We start from the raw sequence: 27,731 nt of genomic DNA, 5'->3' as shown, positions 1-27,731 counted from the left end.
AATTTGCCATAAACAACATAAAAGCATGACTCCATCCTGCCTTGTATTTACAGGTCAAGTTGTTGGTAGTGACATAATGGAAACAGTATTTCCATCTTCTGATGGCCTCTACCTGCACAGTAATGCACCATATCATAAAGCTCCAGTCATCTCAAACCTGTACTAGTAAGCTGTACCTAATAAAGGGGCCAGTGAGATAGCAGATAAGTGTGATTAGTGATGACAGTCAGGTGGGCAACAGGTGAAACTGATGAGGATGAGGGATACAACCACAAAGGAGGAAAAAGGAAGTAAAATACAGCAAATCTAACTTTCAAAGTAAAACTGGAAGAAAAAAAAAAGAAAAAAAATGACAGACAAGACGGAGACAGGGGAACTAGAAAGCAGAAGAAACTAGACAGAGAAACATTTTTTTCCTAGTAAAACAGGAATATATAACATACTAGCAGCACACATGGTACCAAAAGGGATCTATATGCATGGCTACATTTATGGAGAAATAAACCACAGAGACACATGCTGAAGCCTAATTTGCACTGGAAATATTGCACTTGACTTAATGTCACGAGAACCACAGGCGCTTTTCCGTCATACAGGAAGATGAATTGGATGCAACAGTGGTGCATGTGCGCTCACATATCTCTCTGCTGAAGCTTAACAGCCTATTAGAGAATAATTGCGCTCCAACTGCATTAACTGGGCGCACCGTGTGTGCAGCAGTAAAACCTATAGAGAGCTGAGTCCTGTCCCGAAGTGGCAAGACTCTCTGGCATGGCTCCTTGCAGGCAGCAGAGTAAGGATTGGGTTGTATTTTTGGAAGGGTGTGTGTGTGTGGATTGGTCGCCTTGTTAGGTCTGCTAAAATATTTCCAACAGCAGCGACTGTCGGGAGATAGCTGGGTGGCAGGGACAGGGGGAAAGGGGCTTTTCTCTGTGGCCACCTGGTAAAGCCATGTAAGATCCCTGGCTTTTCAAGGCAGAAATACAGAAACAATTCCGATTCAGTAACCGGTAATAGGATCCAAATTTGCAACGAGGTATAATTTATCCTGGAGGGAATCCGTGGAGTGGGTAGTTAATTAGCTTAATCGACGAATCCAATAAGACAGTGGAGTAATCCAGAGAAAAGAAGGGAGGAAAAACAGAATAAAGTGTGAAGTGCGCCCCGGAGCTTCATGGACACGCTCAGAAACCCCCAAACCAACTTCCAAAGAAGAAACCAAGTTCAGCACTGAGGGTATCTCCTGCCAGTTTTAATGTCAGGTGAAGGTGAAGTCAGACTAACGGAGCTCTTATCTTTAGACAGGTAACAGAAAAAAAAAAATCAGCTTTACTTTCTGTGCGTTTTTCTGCGGTGAGGAATGAGTGGAGGTCGCTTTGAGTTTGATGACGGTGGAGCTTACTGCGGAGGCTGGGAGGGGGGCAAAGCCCACGGCCATGGCATCTGCACCGGACCCAAAGGACAGGGCGAGTTCTCGGGCTCCTGGAACTACGGCTTCGAGGTGGTGGGAGTCTACACCTGGCCCAGCGGGAACACCTACGAGGGATACTGGTCGCAGGGGAAGCGTCACGGTCTGGGAGTAGAAACCAAAGGACACTGGATTTACAAAGGGGAATGGACTCATGGATTCAAAGGGAGATATGGCGTCCGGATCAGTGTTGGCAGCGGAGCAAAGTATGAGGGGACATGGAATAACGGGCTCCAGGATGGATATGGCACAGAGACGTATGCGGATGGAGGTGAGAGTCGCATTAAATATGCCCACAACGACCAACAAGTGGGGGAAAAAAAAAAACTTTGATGTTTTTATATTTTTCGATAATGTGCTGTTAGAAGTTTGATATGTGACGTATTCGTTGTTTTAATTGAATATCACATATTTTGTATGCCATGTGTATCTAATAATTATCATTAGTCTGTAAAGGCTACTTCTTTGCAAGACTTGTATGATAGACTCGATACTTTAATTCGTAAATAAATGTAAGAAAACACTAAAGTTGCCACATAAACAGTGCAATGGAAAGCGAAATTATTACCTCTACAAAAATCTATAGAGAAGGATAACAAATATACAGCAAAAAAAAGGGGGGGGGGGCACCTTATAACTGTGAAAAAGTGAAATATTCACATATATGCACTTTGTTATTGTTTAAAGAAAGACGTGCACATTAAAACTGCCGGTATAGTCATTGAAAATGCTAATGTGCCTCTAAAGCTAGTGCTGATAAACGTATTACTCCTTAAATATAGAAATAATCAAATAAATTACCATTTACTGTACTACAGCAAGTAAGTACACATGCTCAAGCACATCCACTTATCTATGTTTGAGTACATCACTTGAGTACATGGCACTGTGATGAACAGATGCTTGTGGTCAAACTGCAGATTCATGTCTCAGCAGGATAATCGGGTTTCTGAATCTTTAAGTAAAACTAATAATAGATAAATGAAGGACTTGAGTATTTTTGTTACTGTACTCAGTAAAATACCGATTTAAATGTACATAGTTACTACTAAATAAAAATAATGCTGCTGCTGTAGGTCTCTGCAGAGTTATGAGTATTCAGATTATTTTAATATTAATCAAGATGGCTAAGGGCAGCTAAGAAATATACTGTATATATTAAAACTGCAGCAGCAGACCACAGTAGGGTCAGAGGTCATCGTGTGGCTGAACCTCTTCACAACATTCCTCTCAATGAGGAAACGTTGCTAGTTTGAGGATTTTCAGTCAGTATTGCTGAGATTACTGATGCACTTGACAACTGAAAAGGTTTAGGTGATTCAACTTCTTCATGTGCTTTTAAAAGCTGAATTGAACACATCATGACCTTCATGGTTTTAACTGCTATCTATAGCTATAAAATAAATGTGAAGTCCTGAAGTGCAGTACTTTATTACTATTGTTCTGCTTGTAAATCTTGCAACATCACAAGCAAACTCCTGCCAAGATTGTTGGAGACAAATCCGTGAGTGCAAAACAGACCGGCCTGATGAACTCGGTGGTCTTTAATGATGCCTCTGTAACAAGAAGAAAACACCACCCTGCTGCTGTCAGTCAAGAGGTGCTCAGAGTTTGTTGGAGCTAAAAACCCCTACATGGATGTTTCCAGTTTGTTACACTACACGTCACAGTGGCAAAATAAGTACTCAAAATTAATAAAAACACAAAAAGAAATGCCCTCAAGTCTACGTCTTACACAAGTAAAAGTACTAAGCATACAAAACGTGTAGTAAAGTGAGCAGTTGTGCAGCAGTACTAGTCCTCTCAACTGTTATACGTTGTATATTATGTCATTTGTATATCATTTATGAATGCGGCCACTGTGTTAACAGTGTATCAGGAAGGAAACATTATTATCGAACTTTGTGTGTGCATTTTTTTGTACACTTTCTCTGGGCGCTTCTCTTGGTTCTACTTAGCCCGTCAGCTCACTTACTTAATAAAATGAGTTAGACGAATAAAATTAATTGTGTTTGTACAACAGCAGTGGTTTCCCTCCTTAACCTCTGACTCATCAGCTTTGAGGTGCGGTGCGTTGGAAGATGTGGTTGGAGGCGGGTGGGTGTGAGAGCACCAGATGTCAGGATTTAATATTAGCCCACATATTTGGTGCCCTCTTGGCCTTGCAGGCTGAGGCCTTGCTGTCACTGTAATCCACACACATCAATTTTAGCATGAGAACACACACTAAGATGACTTGTCAGCGAGGGTATTACTGAATGAGATGTGTCACTCTAAAGATATCCATGACATTTTGGCAGAAATGAACGTTTAAACAACAGTCTCCAGGAGCGATAGCAGCTCTGTGAGCCTGGACTCAAATAGGCTAACAGGCTAATATGTTAAGAATGGCATTATTAACATGCTAATGAAGCTAAGGTGCTAAGATTTACTATTTTCACAATCTTCAATTTAATTTATGGTAATGCACTGAATCCCTGCTGTAGTGGGTGATGCCATTTGCATCCTGTGAGCTGGTGTGTTTCCACTGCTGAACAGTAACTTCTGCTAAGACACAGAAAGGAGCAAAAACTTAAGAGCTGACTTTGAGTCAATACATTTATTGCAGGAGCTATGAAAGCATCACATGCTTTTGCATTAATGTAATGAGCAAATTAGAGATAGTTGCAGCCTCTTAAATTATTTCTGAGCCATTATCCTTCTGCTAATCAATATAATGTGTTTATACCGCATATTCTTAACAGACAGACTTATCAAAGGTGTTGAAGTCTGTATAGCTGTGATGTTAGGTAACATTTCTCAGATAGTGAGCATCAGGATAGGGTATAAGATACAATGTAGGTTTAACACAGTGCATTCCTCCTTTGTGTAATTAGCACAAAATACAGACGGCACAACAAATAAAAATCATACTTTTTTCGCAGGTGCTATTTACATAGCACACAAGCTATCTCGAGGTGCTTTATAATGAAAGATCAACATGATCACGCTGTGTGCAAGCCCTGGGAGGAAGTGCTCCATTTTAACAGGAAGAGACCTCATACACACTCAGAATTAGGGAGCTACTGTAACTGACTGGTGAGTGAGTGGACAGAGGAGACAGAAAAGGAGAGACAACAAACAGTAAACAGGATGAATCACAAACTACAGGAGAGAATAAACAAAAACAAAGAACAGGCGGCACATGCTGCTGCACTTCCTGTCTGTCCATCAGGCAGGCTGTCACAGGGCTTCTCCCTCTTGGTAATTTCTCGACTGTGTCTTGATTAACTGGATTGTCTCACCATCACGTATGACTGGAATGTTTAACAGCAATCATTTCAAAATAAAAGCAAAAGAATCCTGTGCTTTCTGCCCAGAGTCTATGACAAAGTTCTTAATGATAGTCAGCTGTTCAAATCACCTTCTTGCAGTTCCAGTGGTTTTGCAATTGCTTGATCAGAAATAAAAGTGTACGAGGATGGGGAAGTCAATAAAATCTGCATCTCAAAATCTTAAAGTTCTATGAAAACTTCTTTCTAAGATCAAAAAGTATTCTTGAACAAAAGATCAGGAAGTCTGTGACCTGATTGTAAATGTCATTATGATTTCCAGTGTTAGTGGGGTCTGTCTTCTATGTCCATAAAAAGTGCAGTGCAGTCTTTCCCAATGTAGATGATTTGGTGTTGATTTCATCCTGATCAAGGTGGAAACACGTTTCTAGGGTTAAATACCTTGTGCTCAGGATCTGCGGTGTAGTAACAAAATATTTACAACTTATTTTTTTAATGGTTTCCAGGTACATTTCAGGGTCAGTTCACTGGTGGGATGCGGCACGGCTATGGTGTTCGACAGAGCGTCCCCTATGGCATGGCAGCAGTTGTCCGCTCCCCTCTTCGTACCTCCTTGACCTCCCTTCGCAGTGAGCACAGCAATGGCACCGTCCTGCAGCAAGACGTCCCAATCATCACCACCACCAATGCCTCAGGTGAGGAGACACCCGTCGCCACTCCTACCCAGCTGGGACCGTCTCGAGGAGGCTTTGCCCTCACACTCCAGGTGGACCCTGGGGCTGTTAAAAACAAGAAGAAGGGCCTATTTCGCAGGAGCTCCCTACTGGGTAAGCTGAAGAAGTCCGACTCAAGCACATCGCTGTCCAGCCAGAAGAGCAAGATCAGCTTCCTGAGGCCGGATTCAGCTCTCAGCTCCAACGCCAGCGACACCAACTCCACAGTCAGCATTGGGGATGAAAGTCTGGCTGGAGCTGAGGATTTCCCCCCAGTGGAGGCTGACATTGACGCCACCACCACAGAGGTCTACATGGGCGAGTGGAAGAATGACAAGCGCTCAGGATATGGAATAAGCGAGAGGTCCAGCGGGCTGAAGTATGAGGGTGAGTGGCTCAATAACCAAAGACACGGCTACGGATGCACCACGTTCGCTGAGGGAGGGAAGGAAGAAGGCAAGTACATGAACAACATGCTGGTGAAAGCCATGAAGAAGAGGGTGATCCAGCTGAAGGGAACCAAGATCAAGCAGAAGGTGGAGCGGGCAGTGGAGGGTGCTCAGAGGGCTGCAGCCATCGGCAAGCAGAAGGCAGAGATTGCTGCTTCCAGGTAAGAAACCAGAGAGATCATTCTTCTCATGCCTTTTTTTTTTAATCATATTTGGTCTATTATGGGTATTTTTTTCTATCCTCAGAGCAAAACTATGATTTCGACATGCTTCTTAGGTTAACTGGTGATTCTAAATTAGCCTTAAGTGTGAATGTGAGTGTTAGTGGATGTCTCCCTTACAAAGGACTTGTAATTTTTCTATGGTATATCCAGCCTGTTGTCCAGTTGCAGCTAAGATCAGCTTCAGCCCCCTGCAGTGAGGCTAAGCTGTCAAGAAAATGGATCGCTGGATAAATCTCCAGCGATCTTTAACAGTGGTATTAAATACCACTGAGGGTCGCTGGCTCTGTTGTTTTTGTAGAATTTGGCTACTTTTGAAGTGTTTGCACAAGTGTATTTTTTGTCAAACTCGGCACAAACCCAGCAGATCAGCAGATATCGGTGCCTTCCAATTGGAAAATCCCATGTGGGTGCTTCAGTCTCCTTACAGTAGCTGCACATAAGCATGTTGCTTTGCACTACACTTGCACTCCTTCTCTTCTTTTAATGTTGTTTTTGACTTAATATCTGATCTGTTTTTGATTGAAGCCCACTCTGTTCTGTCCTTGGGTCCTTCTGCTGCTCTCACTAGCTTGTCCATTACCGATATACACATGGAAGAGCGATGAGAGCCGTAGGGGTGGGGGAAAAAATCGATACTGTGTAGTATCGTGATATTTTGTTTGCTAATAATGTATCGATACAGGGACAGCAGAAATCGATATTTTGTTACTAAAAAGGTTTTTGTGCTCTGACTTCAGAGCATGTTGATCCTTTTTCTGTGCAAGAATCCTGACATTCCTTCACTGTCCAAATGTGTTTAATTTTTTTTTGGCAGCAATAAACATGACGTTTACTTATTTTAATTTAAGACATGTTTTATTTTAATTAAGTTTAAAACTTTTTTATTTAATGTAAATTTATATTTTGTTTTAATTTACTTTCAAATTCTTCAGTTGCTGAAGGGCCTGCATAGTTTTCATAAATTGCATAGTTCAGAATAGCTATAATTGTACCAGATGGTTGCATTCAGTTAAGTTGGACTAGACTGTAATACAAACCGTTCAGTTTGTCAACAATAAAACTGACTGAAATGAGAGAAAGACTGAGTGCGAGACTTTGATATTAGATAAAATGAATATTGATAACGTTTACCTTTATGTACAGAATCTGAATATTGCAAAATATATATTTTTTTTTAATCGCAATAATATCATATCGTGCGTTAAGTATTGTGATAATATCGTATCGTGGGATGTATGGTGATTCCCACCTCTAGAGAGCCGACATCACCAAATATAAATCACAGCAGATGGAAATGTCAATCTTCTTTTCACTGCACTGGTTCAGACAGAAATATCTATAAATAAAACAAAAATAAAATCAATTATTTTAAAAATCCTACAAAAGGGAGTAAAGACAAGTATGTAGGCACCCCCCAAACTGCAATCCACATAAATACAAACACACTATGTGCTGTAATTGTCTTAGCTACTATGATTTTCCGTAATGTGAATAAGGATAGTTTTGAATTGTTTGGCAACCTTTGCAGTAGAGCTGATGAGATATTTATTTATTCAGATGGCTGAAAGAGTCTTTTATGATCCAGGAAATGCCTTCAGAACCTTTCAGCAGCACTGCTTTTATAACAGGTGCTTAGCCCTGTGACTTATATGTAAATTAAATGGTTAAAAGGCTTAAAGTCGTGCTAGGATTTGCTAAAGGTCAGTTTGTGTGAAGGCAAATGAAGTTCACATACTACTAACATTTATTTAGAGCCTTTATCTGTCATTGTAATCATCCATGGCTTTGGCTGCAAGTCCAAATAAACCTATAACAGAAATACCTTTAATCAATGTATTATAGCACAAACTGGACAACCCATTGTTAAAAATTCATGTGGGTTCTTCTGGTTACCTGTTTAGTTTTTTGTGGTGAAACTGGAAAGTTCACAGGCATAACTTTTCTCCCTCTCAGTGTGTGTTTCTCAGTTTATCTGCCTGAATTGGCACTGTGTACAACATATTCAAACAGTGAGACTGGAGTGACCTTTAGAGCTCCACTGCACTCAGTTACAGGAGTGGCTGAATATCTGATAGCTTTCTGATAGATTTCAACGTTAGGAGGAGAATACATATCTGAAATCTCTATATGTGCTTCCTGCTGCAAGCCCAGATCGTAGTCGACAGAGGATTTAGTTGAATACCTGAGGAGCAGAAGATCTCTGGATTTTTCTAAATGAGTTTGCTTATAGTTTAACACAGAGCCTACAGGGCAACCCATAAGTCTCATCATCCCCATGAAAGAGAAACAAAATCCAAAATCTCTAAAGCTGAATAATTAACATGATATTTGAGTTGTGAACAGAAGAGTACTTATCATGGAGTCGTGCAGGGTATTTGAGTAATGGCGATGCTGGCCTTTTAGCGAAAATCTTAGATGATTCACAATCTGACACTTTTACTCCCTGCAGTTGTCAAAATGTTGATGTATCTTACAATAGTTGGAATGTAGCAAGCAGCTCCACAGTATCAGTTTCCAGCTCACCACTGTTGGCCTTGAACACGACTTCTCAGAAATGACTCCCCGCTGGGATCCCAGGGTCCTTACAGCCATGCTCCTCCTGGTGTGAAAACGCTAAAGCATGTGTGGACGTACATGCTTTAATCTTATATTTGTGTGTCATTGTAAGAGGTCGGGTCATTCAGAATTTTTGATTTTAATAGTTTGAGGTTTCCAATAATCATTTGATCAGTGGTTCAAATTCCTGAGCTTATTACACCCAAAGCCTGGAAGTAAAACAGGTGATCTTCTGGAGTATTTGTAGCCAGAAGTATCATTTTATGCAAGACTACACGGCATTTTTATCCTTTGTTCGCCTGTTCTACAATGATCATGTTCCACATTTTGCATCTAGTCTTCTAAATTTGAATATTTTTAATGGAGAGACTGTGGGGAAACCACCAGGGACTGTCATCCTGGGAGTCCTGTAGGAAAACATGATAATGTCTTTTCCAAGGTGGAAAACTACAAGTAACAAACTATGGCAATTTGGGAAGGCTTCGGTGAAAAAGTAGAACAAGTAAAAAGCAAATTCAGCTATGTCAAAGATCAGAAAGTTTGTTTTTCTTTGTTTTTTAGTCTCACAAGAAACCTGCAGCTCCGAGATGTTTCAGTTGATAGATGCATCCCTGCTAAAACCCAAAGGATTTCTAGATCAAAAAAGAAACTGAAATAACAGTTAAGAACAGTTTAGTGAAATTAAAAAAAAAAGAGGCCACATGAGAGTAAGAAACAACTTCCTTTTATGTACAATGTATTTATTTAGCAAGGAATATATTCACACAGGAAATGTGCTTCACATGCTAAATTCCTCTGAGCATTTGTAACCTGCCCCACACAAACATAGTCTGACCCTATTATAACCCCCTGTGATGCCAGAAATGGCCTTTGCTGAATCCTATTAGAAGGGAAAATGTACTTAATTGTATGGCTGCATATAAAAGATGGACACTGGCACTCAGTGGTTTCTGCACTTTACCTTTTGAAGCCTGAACCTTAGTTTTTTGGCTGCTGATTGTATTTAGATGAGAAGGTGGGAGTACTAAGTTAAGCCAACAGTACCGAGCTTGGTTACCAAGCTGCATCCGTAAACAGTGCAGCTGCAATGCACAGACAAAGATGCCTGCCACAAATTTTTTTGGAAGGTCTGTTTTTGCTAACATCCCCACAGCGAGCCATATTATCTGTCAGATAAATTAATTAAAAACACTCCAAAAGTCACAAAATTCAGTAGAGAGTATAAATGGTAAATGGCCTGTATTTATATAGCGCTTTACTAGTCCCTAAGGACCCTAAAGTGCTTTACACATCCAGTCATCCACCCATTCACACACACATTCACACACTGGTGATGGCAGCTACATTGTAGCCACAGCCACCCTGGGGCGCACTGACAGAGGCGAGGCTGCCGGACACTGGCGCCACCGGGCCCTCTGACCACCACCAGTAGGCAAGGGGTGAAGTGTCTTGCCCAAGGACACAACGCTCGAACTGGCAACCTTCCGATTACAAGACGAACTCTCAACTCTTGAGCCACAATCGCCCTAAGAGTAGCATTTCCCATAGTGTCAAACTATTCCTTTAACTAGGTGAAAAACCTTTTGGATGAGCACAGAATGCATGAGTGTGATTATGTTTAAGTCATTATTGTGATTAATCGCTACCCCGATTTGTCTCACAGATTTATTTAAACCTTTCTCTCACACATTGCAGCACAATCTGATTTAAAATTAATGCAGGAAATCCTTTTTTATTATGTGATTCATGTGTGCACAAACATGTCTACCTTCAGATTGTCTGACCATACAAGGCGGTGGTGTTTTTGCCGTCTTCAAGACCTGAAATAGGCTGAGTGTTTACAGCAGTGAGACTTGCACTGATGGACTGCAGACCCCCGTCCCTGCAGATTGAAATCTAAATATTGTACTGCAAAGATAAGCAGTATATGAGAGTTACTCATTGTGTCAGTGCTTTAGGATCACCTGAGGCAAGTCTGAACAGAGAAAAGCAGATTTCACATTTAACACGACTGTCATCAGGAAGAGCCTAAAAAAGTGCTGGAAGGTCAGTGCTGAAATTTCAGCTGCACCGCATTTTACAGGCAAACTTTGGTTTTCATTACATTTACTTGGCAGTTTGAGTTACTGTTTACGTTTAAAATTGACTTCTAGTATTTACATATTAACTCTTTAGGATTCTGAGTATTTTTGGCTCTTTAACCGTCCATAAAAACAGTTTTGTAAACTGGTTGTAAACAAAGTTCGGACTGGAGCTCGGGACTCTTTGAGGGCTGTCTTGTTTAATTTGAGGGGAATAAAATAACGGGTCAGTAATTAGAAAAACAGATGAGCTCTCTGTACTATTTCTTGTTATGTGACCTCCGAGCAATGTTGCAATAATGAAGTTTCCATTAGCACTTAATGTGTGTGTATTTTAGCCAACAGATTCAATTATATTTAAAGATGCTGTCATCTAATCACTCTTTCATGCAGTCCCTTGTGCACAGTGTCTTCTTTAGGATTACTTCCCATTTCCACCAAACATTAGATTATCTAATAAAGTGGAATTGCACTGTAATTAGGTCGTAGATGTCACTGATGGAGAGCTTTTTTGTAGCAAGCATAAGCCATGGCCATTCCAGGTGGTAAAAACAAACACTTAAAAGGTCTCAAGAGAAATTACGCTTTTTAAAATGTACTTTGAATAGCCCTGTTTGGTGCAAGTTCTTGTATAGCGAGTTTTCTGCAGAGTTAGTGGGACCCACAGAGAATAAGGGCAGCATTATTTTCCATCGAACACCATCCGCAGAACTGAGAACTGTCAGTCCTTTTCATGTCCAGGCCAGGTGAGACTGGGTCAAACTAAGCAGTAGACTCCAACCGACAAAAATATGTTTCCCTTCTGTCAATTCAAGTTTCAGATGGAATTCTTTTGCTGCATGCGTAGGAAGCACAATCCAAAAGATAGATAAATAAATGAAATGGGTACGGGTTGGGCAGTAGATAGCTCTGGCTGTAATCCTCTTTACTGGCACACATTAAAAGCAGAGGCCAGTGCTGACTCTGAGCAGGTCTAAGTGACCGTGGAGTCTTTTTGCTAATGTGCTTGGGCTGATAAATCATTTATATTTAAAAGTTTCTGTTGAATGAGCTTGTTACCAGCAACTAGCTCAAGCATGAGATTTTCCTTTAACCATATCATAGCACTTCAAATTCCTTGACGAGTGCAGTCTGAACCACTTTGAGTGTCTGGTAAGACCAAATAAGCACAGTATAAATGGCAATCCTTTTTCAGTGATGCAAAACAGGCATCTAATCAGTGTCTTTATGGTGAATACTCACTGCGTGAGGATTCATCATCACTTCATTATCAACAGCCAGTCTGGTACCTGCAAAGTGAGACAAAATGCATTGCAAGATGTAGCAGAAAACGGTGTACATGCCACTGACATATCAGTGCTTTATACACTCAGTGTCCAAACATTTAAATCAGATGGCAGAGGAGATGTAAAGTATTGTTAACAAATGCCCTTCTTCTGTGGAACCGGCTTCCAGTTTGGATTCAGGAGACGGACACCATCTCTACTTTTAAGATTAGGCTTAAAACCTTTTTGCTAAAGCATATAGTTGGGGTGGGATCAGGCGACCCGGAATCATCCCTTATTTATGCTGCAATAACGCTAGGCTGCTGGGGACTTCCAGACTTCCACTTTTTTGTCTAACTCAGTGTGTGTTTATACACCTCCTCTGCATTTAATCATCAGTTATTATTAATCTCTCTTCCACAGCATGTCTTTGTCCTACCCTCCTCCTCTTCACCCCTAACTCGTTGCAGCAGATAGCCGCCCCTCCCTGAGCCTGGTTCTGCCAGAGTTTTTCCTTCCCACTGTCGCCAAAGCACTCGCTCATAGGGGGTCGTATGATTGTTGGGGATTTCTATGTATTATTTTAGAGGCTTTACCTTACAATATAAAGTGCCTTGAGGCATCTGTTGTTGTGATTTGGTGCTACATGAATAAAACTGAATTGAATTTGAATTGAACTGAAAAAGTGGATTCATTGTTTTTGCAGTAGTCTAAAATTCTGATTGGTATCAGTGCACATTATCTGCTGGAGCCGTGGCTGATAGGGAGCAGGTGTAAGTGACTGAGGAGTTCCTTGCAAAAGTGCATGGAATGCTCTTTATTTTTAGGAGTTTAACTATGTCACAGCACCTCGAATTTATCTTTTTATCCTACGTAGACAGCTACTGGAATAATATTACATCTTTCTTATTCTCTTTTTGACAATTTAATGTCCTTTGCACCCTCTAAAATCTGTTTTTCTTGCACTGGAGTATTTTTATATTGTTGCATTGGTCCTAACAAAACAGCCTTCCTGTAGTCCTGGATATTAAACTGAAATCCAATATTATATAAGCAGAGGAGACATGACACATCTGTTCCTGGCAGTGGTTTCCTCACACTATGATCCTTTGGCAGTGATGTCTTGGATTTAAAAATACACATACAACCAGGACACTGCATGCGATCCCAGACCAGGCCTCTTCAAGCCCAGTTAGTCAAAGTGTTTGCTGACACTCAGACAGTCTGTGGACATTGTTCTGCTTTGTGGACTGGCTGCTGGGCGTCTGGAGGAGGACCTGTGTGGCAGGACAGGGTGTAAATGACGCACACATAGGGGCCTTGTAGTCACGGAGGAGCCCTGACTAAATATGGACAGGCATACTCTTGCTGTATCACAATCGCGGGGGAATGCAACAGCTGATTGTCCCCCTCCCCCCTTGCTGCTGTCAGACCCCGTCTTTCCTATCTGGTCACAAACACCCAGACAGCGATTCTTCTTTTTTTTTTCCTGCAGACAGAAATCAAATACTTACCCATACACCACTCAGCTGTGCTCAAAAATAGTAATCTGCTTGCTGTTTTTCTCTCTTTCTGTCACCTCCTGCAAGCCTTAGCTCCGCTAAGAGCCTCCAACAGTTCGAGATCACAGATCTCGATCCATCTTGCGTCAGCAGTGGTGTCAAATGCCTCCATGGATATAAATATGGCACACCTCATAAGCAAGTGCTTGGGTATAAAGGGTTAGTGTATATATGTACCACACCTAGCTTTAGTTGTGGGGCTTGGATTACATACTGTACTGCTGATACTAGCATTTTGTGCTGGTGAGCGATCAACTGGTCATAAAAGTTGTAAACAAAGTTCAGACTACAGCTCAGGACTCTTTGAGGACTTTTTTTTTTTTTTTAACAAGTGACTTATTTAATTTGATAGAAAAAGAAACTGGTCAGTAATTAGAAAAATAGATGAGCTCTCTACTATTTCTTGCGACGTGACCTCTGAGTAATGTTGCAGTAACGAGGTTTCCATTAGCACTTAATGTGCGAATATTTTGGCCAACAGATTCAATTATATTTAAAAATGTTGTCATCTTTTTTATTAACAGCTAATCACTCTTGCATACTCATTCGTGTATGCACACATAGTTGCTGCAGAGTTGGAAAGGACCCTCCACAAAGATCCAGTGGCACATGCCAAAATGACAGAATATCTCTCGCCATCAGTAGACTCCAAGACGATGGTGGCGGGACAAAAAACAGACATTACAAAACAGCAGAGTACCAGGACTTATTTAAAGAACTGTATCTATACTTATATATTAGGCCAAATTTAAGTTGTACATTAATCTGTGATCTCATAGCTGTGGGGAGTTATGACGCAGAGAAAATAAAGTATATTAATGTACTAACACTAGCACATGCTTCTTCTTCTTTTTTTTTATTCAAAGTACACAGTTATTTTTGCAGTGCATTTGTGTAAAGTGACCTTTACTGTACTTTTGTTTCTGCAGCTGAAGCCTCTGAATGCTTCCTTCGCTGACTGTATATAAAAGCTGTCTGTGTCTGAGAAGTGAACTCAGTGCAGAATTCTCTTACACTTGTGGGGGTTTGTTTTCTAATAAACAGTAGAGTGCAGCTCCTCTGGTTTCAAAAAGACTTGTATATAAACCTATAGAATAACAGCCCAAGAAAACTTTTGATCTGTGACCTCACTAATCTTAGCGTTATGGGCTGACTTGATCGTTTTTGTGCTTGGTGAAAACAAGGTTAATTTTGAAAATTTGGGCTCAATTTGAGCCAGAAAGAAGGCTAAAGTATTCTCACTGACTAATGTCATGGCATAACACATTGGTTAGCCTTAAACTATTCATTTAAGTGTTTGCTGAGGTCACAGGTGGGATTTATCAATCAGAACATCCATTGACTGACATTATGAGGAGCTATGATATACATTTTTTAGCAACTGTAACCAGACTGGAAGATATATAATTACACCAAAAGCCCCAAACAAATATAGTGTTCCAGCAGGAAAACACTGCTCAGTGCTTGGCTGCTTTAATCCTTCATGCCAGGTTCTGGTTTATTTTATTTTATTTTTGTTATTATTATTTTAGTCAGTGATTTGCACAAATCTATTCATTTTGATTATATGACTCGTAATTTACAGGATTGAATTTGATTTAACCATGCAGGCCTAAGTTCCTACTTTTCACCTTGTGCTTGTGCTAAAGATTTCACCATATTTATGGTACTGAGAGTTGTGTGGTCACTAATACTCAGTGATGGACACGCTCAGTGAGCTGTGAATGGATGTGAGGCTGCTACAGGGGTCAGTTTATATCCGTCTGCTGCCTTTAGCCATTTTAGTACTTACCAGTAGCTCTGCTACATGCATAGCACTTTATAAAAAATGCAGGTCTCATAGGTGTTTTCTAATAAAGTGCACAGTGAGTTTTCATACTTAACCACTGTATTTAAGCATAGACTGTATATAAAGGATACATGCAGTCATTTTCAGATTATCCTTTTCTTTCATAATGATCTTCCTGGCTGTAATGTCCATCTCCTATGCTACAACTGAAATGGAAAGAACACAGTATTTCATGCTGAATTCAACCATTTATTATGTTAAAAGTAGTACAGATGTAATATCAGTGGTGTAAACGTGGTTCTGTGACTATTGTGCGATGCCATGTTTTGTTGGCAATAAGCTAAACTAAATGGGAAAACTGTGGAGTTCCCAACAGGAAGGAGAACAAGAGAGGGGCAGGAAGCTGAACTGAGCCCGGTGTGTCAAATCTGCTGATTGCTTCAGCTTAGAATTACCCCGGTGCTTCCAGGCATACTAAAGAAAATAGCTGTTAGCCACTAATCTACCCAAGCTCACATCAAGCTATCATAGTAATAATATGAGCTGGACCTGATGTGGGTTACAGTCATTATTGTTTGAGCCAGATGTCCAAGACATCAGACATCTGGACCATTTAGGTGTATCAGAGGTGAAATCAAGCAGCCGGACTCCCCCTGAGTTAATCCATCAGTCAAAGTCAACTATGGCCAATGGAAAACTGCAGATGTGGTCCACATTCAGACCAAACATTCAGTGTTATCCGAATGAAGCCCCTAACTGCAGCCTCCGCAGTTAACCAACAGTTGAAACTCTATTCCTACTTCCTACTCCTGAAGACACTGAGCCACTGTGAGGTGGAAGGTAGAGTCAGTTTCCAGGAAGAAGCCATCTGTCGACATCTTTCTCTTCCAACTGGCAGTTTACCCGTCCACACTGAAAGGCTGCCATCTTTTCTGCTACCTCACACACCACTCTGTCTGCAGGCTGTCAGGAACTAAATTGTAATAGTATATTGTTAGGTAAGGGAGAAGATGGTTGAGGCTTTTCAGAGTATATTTTTATAATAAACATGTATGCATATTGTGTTCATTAGCACTTTAAATAAACTTAGCACAACAACTAAGTAGTAAGGACATTTTTGGTTGGTCAGTTATTTCTTTGCTGCAAAATTGCTTCTTGGCAATAAAATTGATACCAGTGGAAATCCATTCATGGGTTGAGCAGCAGAGTTAAGTATGTGTGTTGTGCCTTTAAAAAAAACTTTATAAATCTTCTCAGAATAAGCCAAACAGCTTATTCTGCTATTGACTCTTGTTTTGAGCCTCTGGTACCCTGGTGCTGACAATCTGGCTTGTCATCATTAGAGGCATCTCAATGCAGAGAGATATCAAGATGAGTCTCTGCAGCCAGGGGTAATCGCTCCACAGTCTTGGACCAAATTCTATCCTCCAACATTACAACGATCGCATAGACTTTGATCATCTGGTCAAATAAATGATACCAAACAAGAGCTGATAGCAGAATAAGCTGTTTGGCATTGGCAGAGGGGATTTTTTTCCAAGATTTTCATGGGCACAACCCACATACTTTACTCTGCTTTTCAACACACAAAAGCATTTTCCTCGCAAATGTGGCATCATCTAAGGGGAAATAAACAGGCTTTCCAGTGGTACAAGATTTATTGCCAAGAAGCATTATTACAACAAAGAAGTAATCGACCAAAACAAAGTTTCCTTACTTTTTGTGCTAAGTTTAGATATTGTTGAGATTGCTATGGAAACATGTTGTTAAAGATCAGCTGTTAGAATAACTTTGAGGAAAAACAGCTTCCTGAGTAGGTGCTGAGTCTGTGTGGACAGGTGGAGCTCATTTATATCAATCAGGGGACCTCAGGAGCCTCTAATTGTTCCTGGTGGAAGCATCTTCCCCACCTAAGAGGAGCTATTTTCATCTTGGTGTAAAGTTACAACATGTTGAGTATTTACAGAGTAATCACACTCAGTACCTGCAGTTACTGGGGACAAACAGCAGCAGCTTTTAACTCATTTACCTCTCGAGTTTTTGGATATAGCAGCAATTCATCATCTAATATCATCCTCTTTCATCACTAATGATGAAAACATGATTAGATTTTTTTTCTTAACTATTAACTGATCCTTTTGTGATTGCCAGATGTTTTACTTTATGGTTTTGAGGAAGTATATCAGCAGGTGTTTTTAATTGTTTAATTAAAAGTTCCCTGATCCGCTTAGCTGAAATTTGACTGTATGTTTACAGAGGCAGGAGGTGTATCAGATTAAATTAATTATATGTGTACTTTTTCACTGAGATGATATGATTTTTGGAACTGTTTGGTTGCTGTTGCAATGTGTTGGGGCTCATTTTCCATGTAACATTCCCCAAGTGGCTTCCTACTGATAATTTTCCCTGACCAAATATTCCAAATAATTGGTTTAGCACTTAAGGCTACAAAAAAACAATCCAGTTTCTTTCCACAATAGAAACCCAACACACAGAGAGTAAAGTCACACTGAGCTGAATCGTACAGTAGAAATTAGGTTAAATGTAGTTATCATAAAACATGTGCAAAGTCAAAATGCCTGACACACCGCTATGTTCCCTCTAAGCTGTGCGCGTGAGCAATCGCGCACTGCTGACACTGCTAAAGAGCTACCATTAGCATGCTAACAAGCTAAACTGAGATGGTAACCACTGAACCAGTTAAACAGCTTTTATTCTACAAAACTTCAGTATGGCTACAGTCTTTACCCGAGTAGAGAAGCATAATAGTATTAAAATAATAATAAATTGTGCTGCCCTATTTTCGTGGTATAACTAGACTGCATTTCAGGTTTAGCAGCTGGAATTAGCCTTGTTTTCTTGGTTGCTACCTGTTCTTCAGTGATTTTTTTTTTTTTTTTTTTTAAGGGGAAATCCAGAGTGAAAGTTCATGAACTCTGCATTGCAAAGTGTTGCATGATAAGTAAATTTTTCCAGTGTGCAGCAAAACAACTATAAATATACAAATGTACGCCTGTCAGGCCGCAGTGCTTTCTGCCTGTCACCCACACAGACATTTGTGTGATGATGGAGGCCTCAGTAGCTTGCCAGCAATAACTCATTGTCTCACTCATGGTGGCAAAAGTGTAATTTATTTCTGTCCCAGGCAAACGGTAGAACAGGACAACCCCTTTCCTCCAAAGCTAATAATACTAATGAGCCATATGACCAGCGACTGCCCACCCCAGCATCCATTTGACCATGATTGAATACTATAAACAAGCCTTGTACTGCGATATTTTTGGTCACTCTGTTTAAGGCCCTTATCTCTGAGAGTGTTTGTGTAGGAAGGTCGAGGTCAATGTCTCATGAACCATCAAACCATTATAGTATGACGTAAATGAATAGAAAGCAGAAAAAGTATGTAGAACTGAAACGGGCTGCATCCTGGTTGATGCATGTGCTGATCACTGGCTGTAAAGAGGTTAAACAAGAAAGTGACAAGCAAATGCTCAATTGAGTGAGCGTATCCAACCCCTCAGCTGTGTTTCCTCACACAAGAAAAGCTTAAAGCTACTTAAAAAGGTGACACAGAGGATAAATAGAAGGGATTTCCCTTTTTGTTTTGGAGCGTAAACGATGGACAATTAAAATATAATTTTTGGCTTTCTAAAGGTGGTTTCTGTCTAACAGTGACTCCAAAATGAACTGATTGATGATTTAATGATGAGACGAGATCAGCAAGTTATAGCTTAGCCTTCAAAATAAATTGATTTTGGTATTTTTCCTCAAATATAACCGGTTTGTTTATTTTGGTTTTTGTCTTTCCCTGTTATTTGTCAATGGAGGTGTCGCTGATGAAATGGTAATATCAGTGCTAGGCTTACCTGAGGGAATCTTTTTTTTTTTTCTTTTTTTTTCCCCCTTCTTTGGCTTTAATTATTTTTTATTAGTAAAATTAAGCCTGGTTTAAAGTTATAGACCAGTATAAACCGACATTTGTGAAACTGCCCTGCTATTAAAGGAATGGTTTTATACATTCTAAATTATATATTCTGATTCACCAATTCACAGCTGCTAACAGGTGGACTTTGTTGCCTCCTGTGGGGACAAAACCAGGTTTTGTAGTTTCACATTTAAATTAATAGCATTATTCTATTTGGGAGACACTCTGACTTTGCTTTCTTGATGGTGAAAACACACTCATATCCCACTCTTCCTCCCGACAGCTAAGCCAAGTGTGGTACTGATTGTGTCATTTATAAAACACACTGAAGTGAACAACAGATGCTTTCTGAAAACAGCATGTTCATTGCCGGCATATGGGGGGGAATTAGGATTCAGACCATTAATGAAATGAGAAGATAAAAGAAGAAGGCTGAGTGACTTGTGTTGCATCTTTCCACTGCAGGACAGCCCATGCCAAGGCCAAGGCAGATGCAGCTGAGCAGGCTGCCCAGGCCTCCAACAGAGAGTCCAGCATTGCCAGACTGGTGGCCAAAGAGCTCTCCCCTTCCTTCTACCAGCCAGGTTAGTCGACATCGCCACACCACATTTGAGAAAAAATCAGCAAAATTAATTTAAAAAGCATCAAAAAGGGCCACCTTTTAAGGCATCATAATGTCACTCACGGACTTTGCAGCTGTATGCAAGCTCTGAGTTTCACTAGATATCACGGGAATGCACACTAAAAAAGCTCATTCAGAATTTTTTTTACCTACTTATGTATGATACTGTATGAAGGAAACAGCAAATGTAAAATCCCAACAGCAGAGCTACTTCTCTACTTTGTCTCTGTCCTCACAGCCTGTGATAGTATATCCTTCTGCTGAGGCCCATCACAGGGATAGTCGCGTTTGACTGTCTAAAAAAAGGACCATCTTATTGGGTCGTAGGGATCGTATCAGTTTCATTGCGAGTCTGTCGACACACACATTGACACAAAAGCAAAGGGGCTATTTGGGAGCCTCCTGCATTTCACTCCTGCGCTCTCACTCAGCAGAGAGCTTAAAGAAGTCAGATGCAAACAGAAAGTCGTCCAGCTTTCTAAATGAATTGTCTCTCACTTTCTAAATGACTAGTCTTTCACTAAAAGTCTGGTTGAGACTGGCGCTGGCTGAGAAACATCTGCTTCAAAACACTTCACAAATTTAAGGATCGGACTTTTGATATTCTATACTTATTTTTAGCATAAGAAAAGTATCATATGTACAGCTGTACGTGTCCTACAGCTGGTAATCATCATCAGCATGTGTATTCATCCACAACAAAAAATGTTTCCCAACAAATGGTAATTTCTTCTGTTTTAGTAACATTTGCTCAAAACTACAGTGTTCAGCTGTTCAATTCAAACCAAATATGAAGAGAAAGCGTATCAGTGCATTGTAGGTATTGTCTGACAATATCAAAAATATTAATTGTTTTTAGCATATTTCATTTTGGGACAAATTTTCTCCTTTGGATTTTTTTCTGAAATGTGAGCAAACAGAGAATTTATTTGTGTTTAATGGAAAACTGTGTACTCCAGCGAAAGCTTATTAGGAAGGGGATGCAGCAGCTGAATGCATCTCTAATATCCTCTGTAGCTGCTTCCTGTGCTCTCAGGAGGTTTAAGGGGATGATACTTATAAAGACAATCTGTGACCTCTCAGCCCTGCAATACTTGAGCTAACATTTTTATCAAGGGAATCTTTTTTTAATGGAAAAATGTCCGTTTTTAAATTGAGCTCCTTTAGCTATTTTCGAGCCAACAGGAATTTATCTAACAGTGAGCTGTGCTCCATGATAATTATGAAACAGCAGAAAGATATTAATATAAATGAATATTTCTAAAAAATATATTTACCTGCAAAAATAACTCAATAAATAATAATAATAATAATAATTATTATTATTATTATTATTATTATTATTATTATTATTATTATTATTATTATTATTATTCTCACTGTAAGCTAAAGGTTCAGGCCTCACTGATGTGAGCACTCGGTTATAGACTCCTTTTGTACTTAACCCAATACTGCGCTATGCACCATGAAGTGTGACCTCTCTGTGAGCACAGTAGCCACACCCATCTGCTGCTCAATTATTCGGTTTGTGAATGGCAGCCAATCAGAATAAAGCTGGGTAAAGTGAGAGGCACTAAAACAGCTACTTTCACATGGTGAATGACTGAAACCACTAAAAACAAAAGAGGATTATTTTGAACTTTAAGTCATGACACTCACATGATAAATCATTTATGATGTTTGTAAATCCCTAATGGATCGAGGCATTATCATTTAGTGTTAAAAATGCCATGGCCTTTTTATGGAACATTAATTCTAATTATCGTGATTAGTACATACCCATGCTACAGTATCTCTAATTTCGGTCCATTGTTAGGTGGTTCCTTGGCAACATGACATCATATATAATTCATAATTCAAGTTTGTGGCTATAAATTACATGTTATTGTCATTCAAATAATATTATTTTAATGAGGCATTGTAGGTGCATAAATGTTGGTAGATGGTTGAAGGCAACATGATGGCGTCATATGTTTTTTAGATAAGAACCTACACAGGTCTAAGACGTACCTGTGTGCCAAGTTTCATTAGTCAGTTTGTGATTGTGTAGGAGGAGTTTGAAAGATCACTTTCTGTATCTATTATACATTTGAAATTATGGAAAAAATAATAATTCCTCTGACTTATAATGACTGATGGTAGAAACCAGTGATTAAAAAGTATTTGAACTGGCTTTCAGGTCCTGAGTATCTGAAGAAGAGAGCGTTACAGTTGGCCGTGGAAGGCAGTGAGACCACAGAGACCATCATGCATGAACCCCTGCTAGCTGAGGAGGAGCCACTGCCTACACCACCTGATAGCCCGGTTATGAATGAACTGGACAGCCTCATGCCTAGCTCATCCCCAGGTCGCACGCCTTCTCCAAGCCCAGGCATCATGAGCAAGGAAGAGCCCAAACTCCTCAGTCCAGGTAGCTGGAATGAAGACAAAACCAGTAAAAGTGGTGGAAGTAGTAAACTCAACGGCAAGCAAGGCAGTCGTCCCACTACTCCCCCTGCTCCTGCTTCAACTGTATCTGAAGGAGGAGGAGGGGCCACCAGCAGTCGTGGCCCATCTCGTACCCCGAGCCGCCAGAGCAACAAGAACGAGCAGGGTTCTGACATGGAGATCAAGCCACTGCAGAAGTTTGACTCTGAGGCAAAAGCATCAGATGCCACTACAGCCCCTGCTGCCCCTGTAAGGAATAGCCTCATCTCACCAGATGAAGAAGAAGAAGAAGAAGAAGAAGAAGAAGAAGAAGCACCACGTCCCATCTCCAAAGCTCCCTCCAAAACGCCTTCCAAAGCGTCTTACAAATCTGTAACTCCTGAGTCTAAAGCCTCCGAGGTAAAAAGCGAAAGAGCACCACCAACAAAAGAAAGAGTGACACCTGTATTTGAGAACAAAGTGGAGTCCAGGGAACCGAGCAGGCCTCCCAGTAAAGCGGAAACAAAACCGCTACCAAAACGGCAACCCAGCCCAGCTCCAGCTCCAAAACCTGCTCCGAGTCTTGAACCTAAAATGGCACCAAAGCCAGTGGAAGCAAAATCTGTAGTTGCCAGACCGGCAGCGAAGGTGGAACCCAAAGCCGAAGTCAGACCCAAGCCCATCCTGTCGAGCCTCAGTAACGAGGTGACCCCAGAGTCTTTGGACATGGAGGTAAGACAGTAAATATACACAGTGACTCACTCTTCATTATTTTTTGCTACATCAATATTGTCACAACATGTATGGTGGTGTCAGTCTGTCAGTCCAAGACTTTGGTCAACAGCTATCAGATGGATTACTGTTAAATTTTCCACACACATTCAGTGTCCCCAGAGATTAATTCTTACCAATGTTCGTATAAGCATTTAGCTCAGTACAGCCTTAAAAATATACACTAGCATTACTGCTGACATTAATGACCATAAGTCCTAGTTTCTAACTAAAGAGCACAGCTTGACACCATCATAGTCAAATAAAAGTGTCCACCATATCCAGTCCCGTTATTTACCGTATAAGGGCAAAGCCAGACTACTGTTCTGGTTTATTGGAGGGGGAAATAGTTGTAAATGAATGCTATGTCTCCTTTTTCTCTATTTTAAATGTGCATTTGCTTTATATTGCCTGCCAATTTCAGGTATTAATGTTACATTGGTTTTAAAGTTTTAGCTAAGCATGTACCCTAAGCATCAGCATTAAGTTATAATTATGGCTATAAATATATCAGCCAAACATCTGTATCAGCCAGTACTAACCTCCACCAAATAAGATGACATTTACTAATCTCAGTGGACGATAATTATCTGTTATGTCCAAACAATTTTCTTTTAGTTTCCCTAGATGGGAATAAATAAATTTAAAAAATACACTTAGAAATAGCATGCATGACAAAGAAATGCTCACTTTTACATTGTAAATATTTGTTATAAGCTAGGATTGAAGCAACTTTTATTGAAATATGCTTAAATTGGTTTGTATTCGGGAGGTAGAAGACAGTGTACACAATGTACCTGCCAATATGAAGCTGGAATGTGGGAGGCTGATTATAGCTTAGCATAAAGACAGGAAACAGGAAGAAATGGCTAGCCTAGAGCTAACCAAAGCTAGCAGATTGCTCCCATCTGCACCCGTAAATCTCACAAAAGGGATAAGGGGTGTTAATTTCTGATCTTTAAAGGTGCTGGTAGGACAATTTTCTATATGTTAAACCCCTTTTTCAGTCTTGCTCCTCCTGCAGTCTTATTTTGAACTTGCTCACAAGATATGTTTTGGGTACAACCATCTCCTATAAATAATAATTTTGATAATCCTTTATTAATTCTTTGCATTGAAAAGATAAAACCCAACGTGAACAGCCGCAGATTAGGAAGGTTAAAGAAAAACAAACAAAGTGTCTTAATAAGGTTTATGGCCATCACATGCAACTAGAAAGGTTTCAGAGCACTCTGAGTCTTTGTGATTCTCCAGCCTGCTGGAACACTATAAACACCATTCATCCAGAGGATTTTGCCTCATTTGGTGTGTTGATGGTGGTGGGGAGTGCTATGTATGACGTAAATTCAAAATCTCCCACAGGGCTTCATTAGGTTCAGATTTAATGTCTGTAGGGGAGAGCCAGTAGACAAGCTGACCCACGACCTTTATCTGGGCGATCTCAAACACTGTTTGTCATTTGACCCTGAATTTAGTTAGCATTTTCCTTTTTTGTGGGAAAGGAACTAAAGTCTGTCAAAATCTTCATGAGTATCCCAAGTATCATTATCAATTTTGTGTCAGAAGCTAATTATCTCAGGTTTAAATGTCATCACATATGTTCATGGAGTCCCATTGTACAAAAAGGGGTGACTGCATTACTGAAAGTGGAGCTCTGATTTGGTAGAGTATGCAATTTTCACCACGGCATCGGGTTGAGCTCACACAATATTATTCCAGGATAAATATGTAGTCTTAATCCTGTAAAGCCTGAACCATGAAATAATTCCCATAAAATTCTGTTTTTATAGTGTTTTTTTTTAATCTTCTGACAAGTTTTTTTTTTTTTTTAAGGAAATCAAATGTAAATTTGCATATCTAAGCTTTGATTTGTAGTCAGTACACTCAGTGTTATACAGTTTAAGTTCATGTAGCATCATCATAATGAATAACTGACATTATATTTGATGTTATATATGTCGCTTTGGATTTTTCCAAGTGCAAACAGTAGAAGAAGAGGCAGGGGCTCTACTCCCCCCCCCAACATAGACATCAGGATACATTTTCTCAAACATTTCTAAGAATTTTGCATTTTAAGTAGCATTTATGTTACATGTTGGTGTTTATTATCATTATTATCAGCATTATCAAGGGTTCAGTTATCAATATTTCTTTGAGTATTTTATTTTTTTAGCTCTACTTAGAAACTAATTTCTCTGATGACTCATTGTCCCCCTTTCATGTGGTAAGCTGATCCACGAAACCACTCTTTTGGACCTTGTATTTAATTGTGTGATTAGAAACCACTCTTTTGGACCTTGTATTTAATTGTGTGATTAACTTAGGCTTAGTTCTAAGGTTTTAATTGATATGAATTTATGAATTTTCTGAATTTGTTGTTTTATTTTTGTCTCATATTTCCTTAGCTTTTGAATTATGGCAAAAAGAAAAGTAATTTGGATTAATTTTAAGTTAACTTGCACATCCATGGAGGCATTTTACTCCTGGAAACCGTTCCTCCCATCAGGACACCGTAATGTACCCTTCTACATAACAAGACCACTGGGTCCCTTTACTGTTGGAGCTAAGGTTTAGGTTTTTCCTTTAATTTTTCACTCATCTCCAGTTTTGACTGGATCCGCTGTCCTTATTCTGCATTGAGTTCTTTTCCTTTTTTTAAGGGCCCAAACACCATCATGATCTGCATGGTAATCCTGCTCAACATCGGCCTGGCCATTCTCTTCGTTCACATTTTGTCATGAGACATTTTCCACCTCCTCAGGTAATAAACACACCATTAAAATGTACTCAGAAGAGGCGATACAGTAAAAATAAACATGAATCCACTAATATCAGTTTGCTACAGGTTAACGGCAGTGTCAGAGAGAGATGGGCTTCCTCCTCCTCCTCAGTAAAGACCAGAGATCAAAGACAACACTGAGGAGGAACAGAAGCCTCACGCAGACCGCTGCAGCTCCTAGGATGGTTTTTGTTGATATGACTTTGTGAGGCTCTGCGAAGCTCCTCTCTTTCAAGAGGTTAGAGAAACTGAAGGACATTGAAGGGCTGGCACTGTTCAGTGCATCTAAAAAAGATTTGTTTAGAGGAAAAAAAAAATTTGGTGGGTGAATGGTAGGTTATGTCCCGGTGATGATGCTGAGGAAAGAAGGGTGGCACTCAAGAATTCAACTTTTTCACAGTGTGTCATGAGCGTGTCAACATTTTTGCAATATGGCTTTTAAATAAACACTTAATTGGCATTCAGACTATCTGGATCTCACAAGAGTGAATCAGGCACATAAGACAAACCCAGCTAGATACGTTTTTAATCGCCAGACTGAATATTCTCTCTATAAGGCCTTGAACTTGATTGTTTAGACACAAAAACTACAGCAGATGTGTGAAGGGTTTGGGCGTGATAACTGTTACTGTCAGGAGTAGGGATCTCGCGTGTGTTGAGTCTCATCAAGAAGCTCTCCGAGTGGTACTGTAAAAAAAAAGGGGTTTATTTACTGGCAACATTTTCAAAGCGTTGTGAGTTTCTGCAAAATCTTTGAGACTGTGGTGTACTACACTGTGAAGTTTTCAGTTTTCACTGGGATTTATGTGCATTTCCTGTCATTCTGCTGCTTTGCTTTGGGGAAGCTGATAAACCAAATAGAGAAGGGAAAATAAGAAGCTTATGAGTGCCGCTGCTGCTGCGTAGGTTCCTGTGGTGTCGTGCAATGCTGTTAAGCACCCAGGCAGCTTTAATACAGAGTTGTGCAAGTTTTGCAAGAGGAAAATGATGGCTGGAGTTTATCTAATTTGAAACTGTCACTGTATGTTGTTGTAAGGTTGCTGGATCTACATAATTATCTTGCAGCAGGGAGTGGGTTGGGTTCATTATTTTATGTGTCAGTGTAGAAAACTGTCCACTGCTTTATTTTCAGGGCCTGTTGTAAGATCAGCTTTTGTACACATGAGAACACTTTGTATGCATCTGTGTTTTTGTACCTTTTTTGAAGTGCACATCTTTACAGCATTCAAAATATTCTGTTGTAGGATTTTGGGGGGAGGGCTCATTAGTACAATCAGAAGTTGTAATCCTAAAATTTGTTTCCCAAATGAGTCAGATTACCTCATGTTTGTGAGATGGAGGAAAATAGAAAGATTCTTAACTCCATGTCTTATATTGAGAAGAAAGCTTTTATTTTCTTAACCCAGTTAGGATTTAAAAGGAACAGAGTTTTAGCTGCAGTTTTTTTGTTGTTGTTTTTTTTTTTTTTTTTTGCCTTTGAGTTTGCAAATGTACACACAGACCACTAGTGGAAAAAGTCTACAAGCATATAAAACTGTTTTGAAAGTAGTAAAAACCAGTTTAAGAAATTCCCCATTGTGGTTTACCTGTAATCTACCAATGCATTCAATGATTCATACCAGTGTCAATGCAAATGTGGAAGCCACTTTATTTTTTCTGTTTTAGAGCAGAAATACAGCTGAAGTCAAATAAAAACTTTTACACTTGTGAATCTTTTATTTTTGATGATCTGTAACAGCTCCCACTGTTAGCTTTGAGATTTTGAACGTACTCGTCATCATTCATTACCCTGAAGAAATCCAGTCTAGTAACAGAAGAAGAAAGTATTTTTAAACACCACCTGTCTGCC

At 39.9% G+C, this 27,731-nt stretch overlaps 1 protein-coding gene across 2 annotated transcripts; it reads left to right on the top strand.

Annotated features, from left to right (window-relative positions):
• The first annotated feature begins 355 nt into the window (after positions 1 to 355).
• On the top strand, positions 356 to 27,593 carry jph2 (junctophilin 2). Of its 2 annotated transcripts, none has more exons than XM_005918767.3 (6): positions 356 to 1,739; positions 5,247 to 6,063; positions 19,770 to 19,888; positions 22,106 to 23,064; positions 25,764 to 25,864; positions 25,939 to 27,593. In XM_005918767.3, the coding sequence occupies exons 1-5, from the start codon at positions 1,361 to 1,363 to the stop codon at positions 25,842 to 25,844; spliced, it is 2,355 nt and encodes a 784-aa protein (XP_005918829.1). In that variant the 5' UTR covers positions 356 to 1,360; the 3' UTR covers positions 25,845 to 25,864; positions 25,939 to 27,593. The 2 variants fall into 2 exon arrangements, with proteins under 2 accessions (XP_005918829.1, XP_005918828.1); XM_005918766.3 differs by having other exon boundaries at positions 632 to 1,739; positions 25,949 to 27,593.
• The last annotated feature ends 138 nt before the right edge of the window (positions 27,594 to 27,731 follow it).

Source organism: Haplochromis burtoni, unplaced genomic scaffold (genome assembly GCF_018398535.1).
Source record: "Haplochromis burtoni strain Fernald_Lab_line unplaced genomic scaffold, NCSU_Asbu1 Contig_31, whole genome shotgun sequence".
Classification (NCBI taxonomy): domain Eukaryota; kingdom Metazoa; phylum Chordata; class Actinopteri; order Cichliformes; family Cichlidae; genus Haplochromis; species Haplochromis burtoni.
Note: the sequence above shows the minus strand (reverse complement) of the source record. Positions and strands in the feature narration are given on the sequence as shown.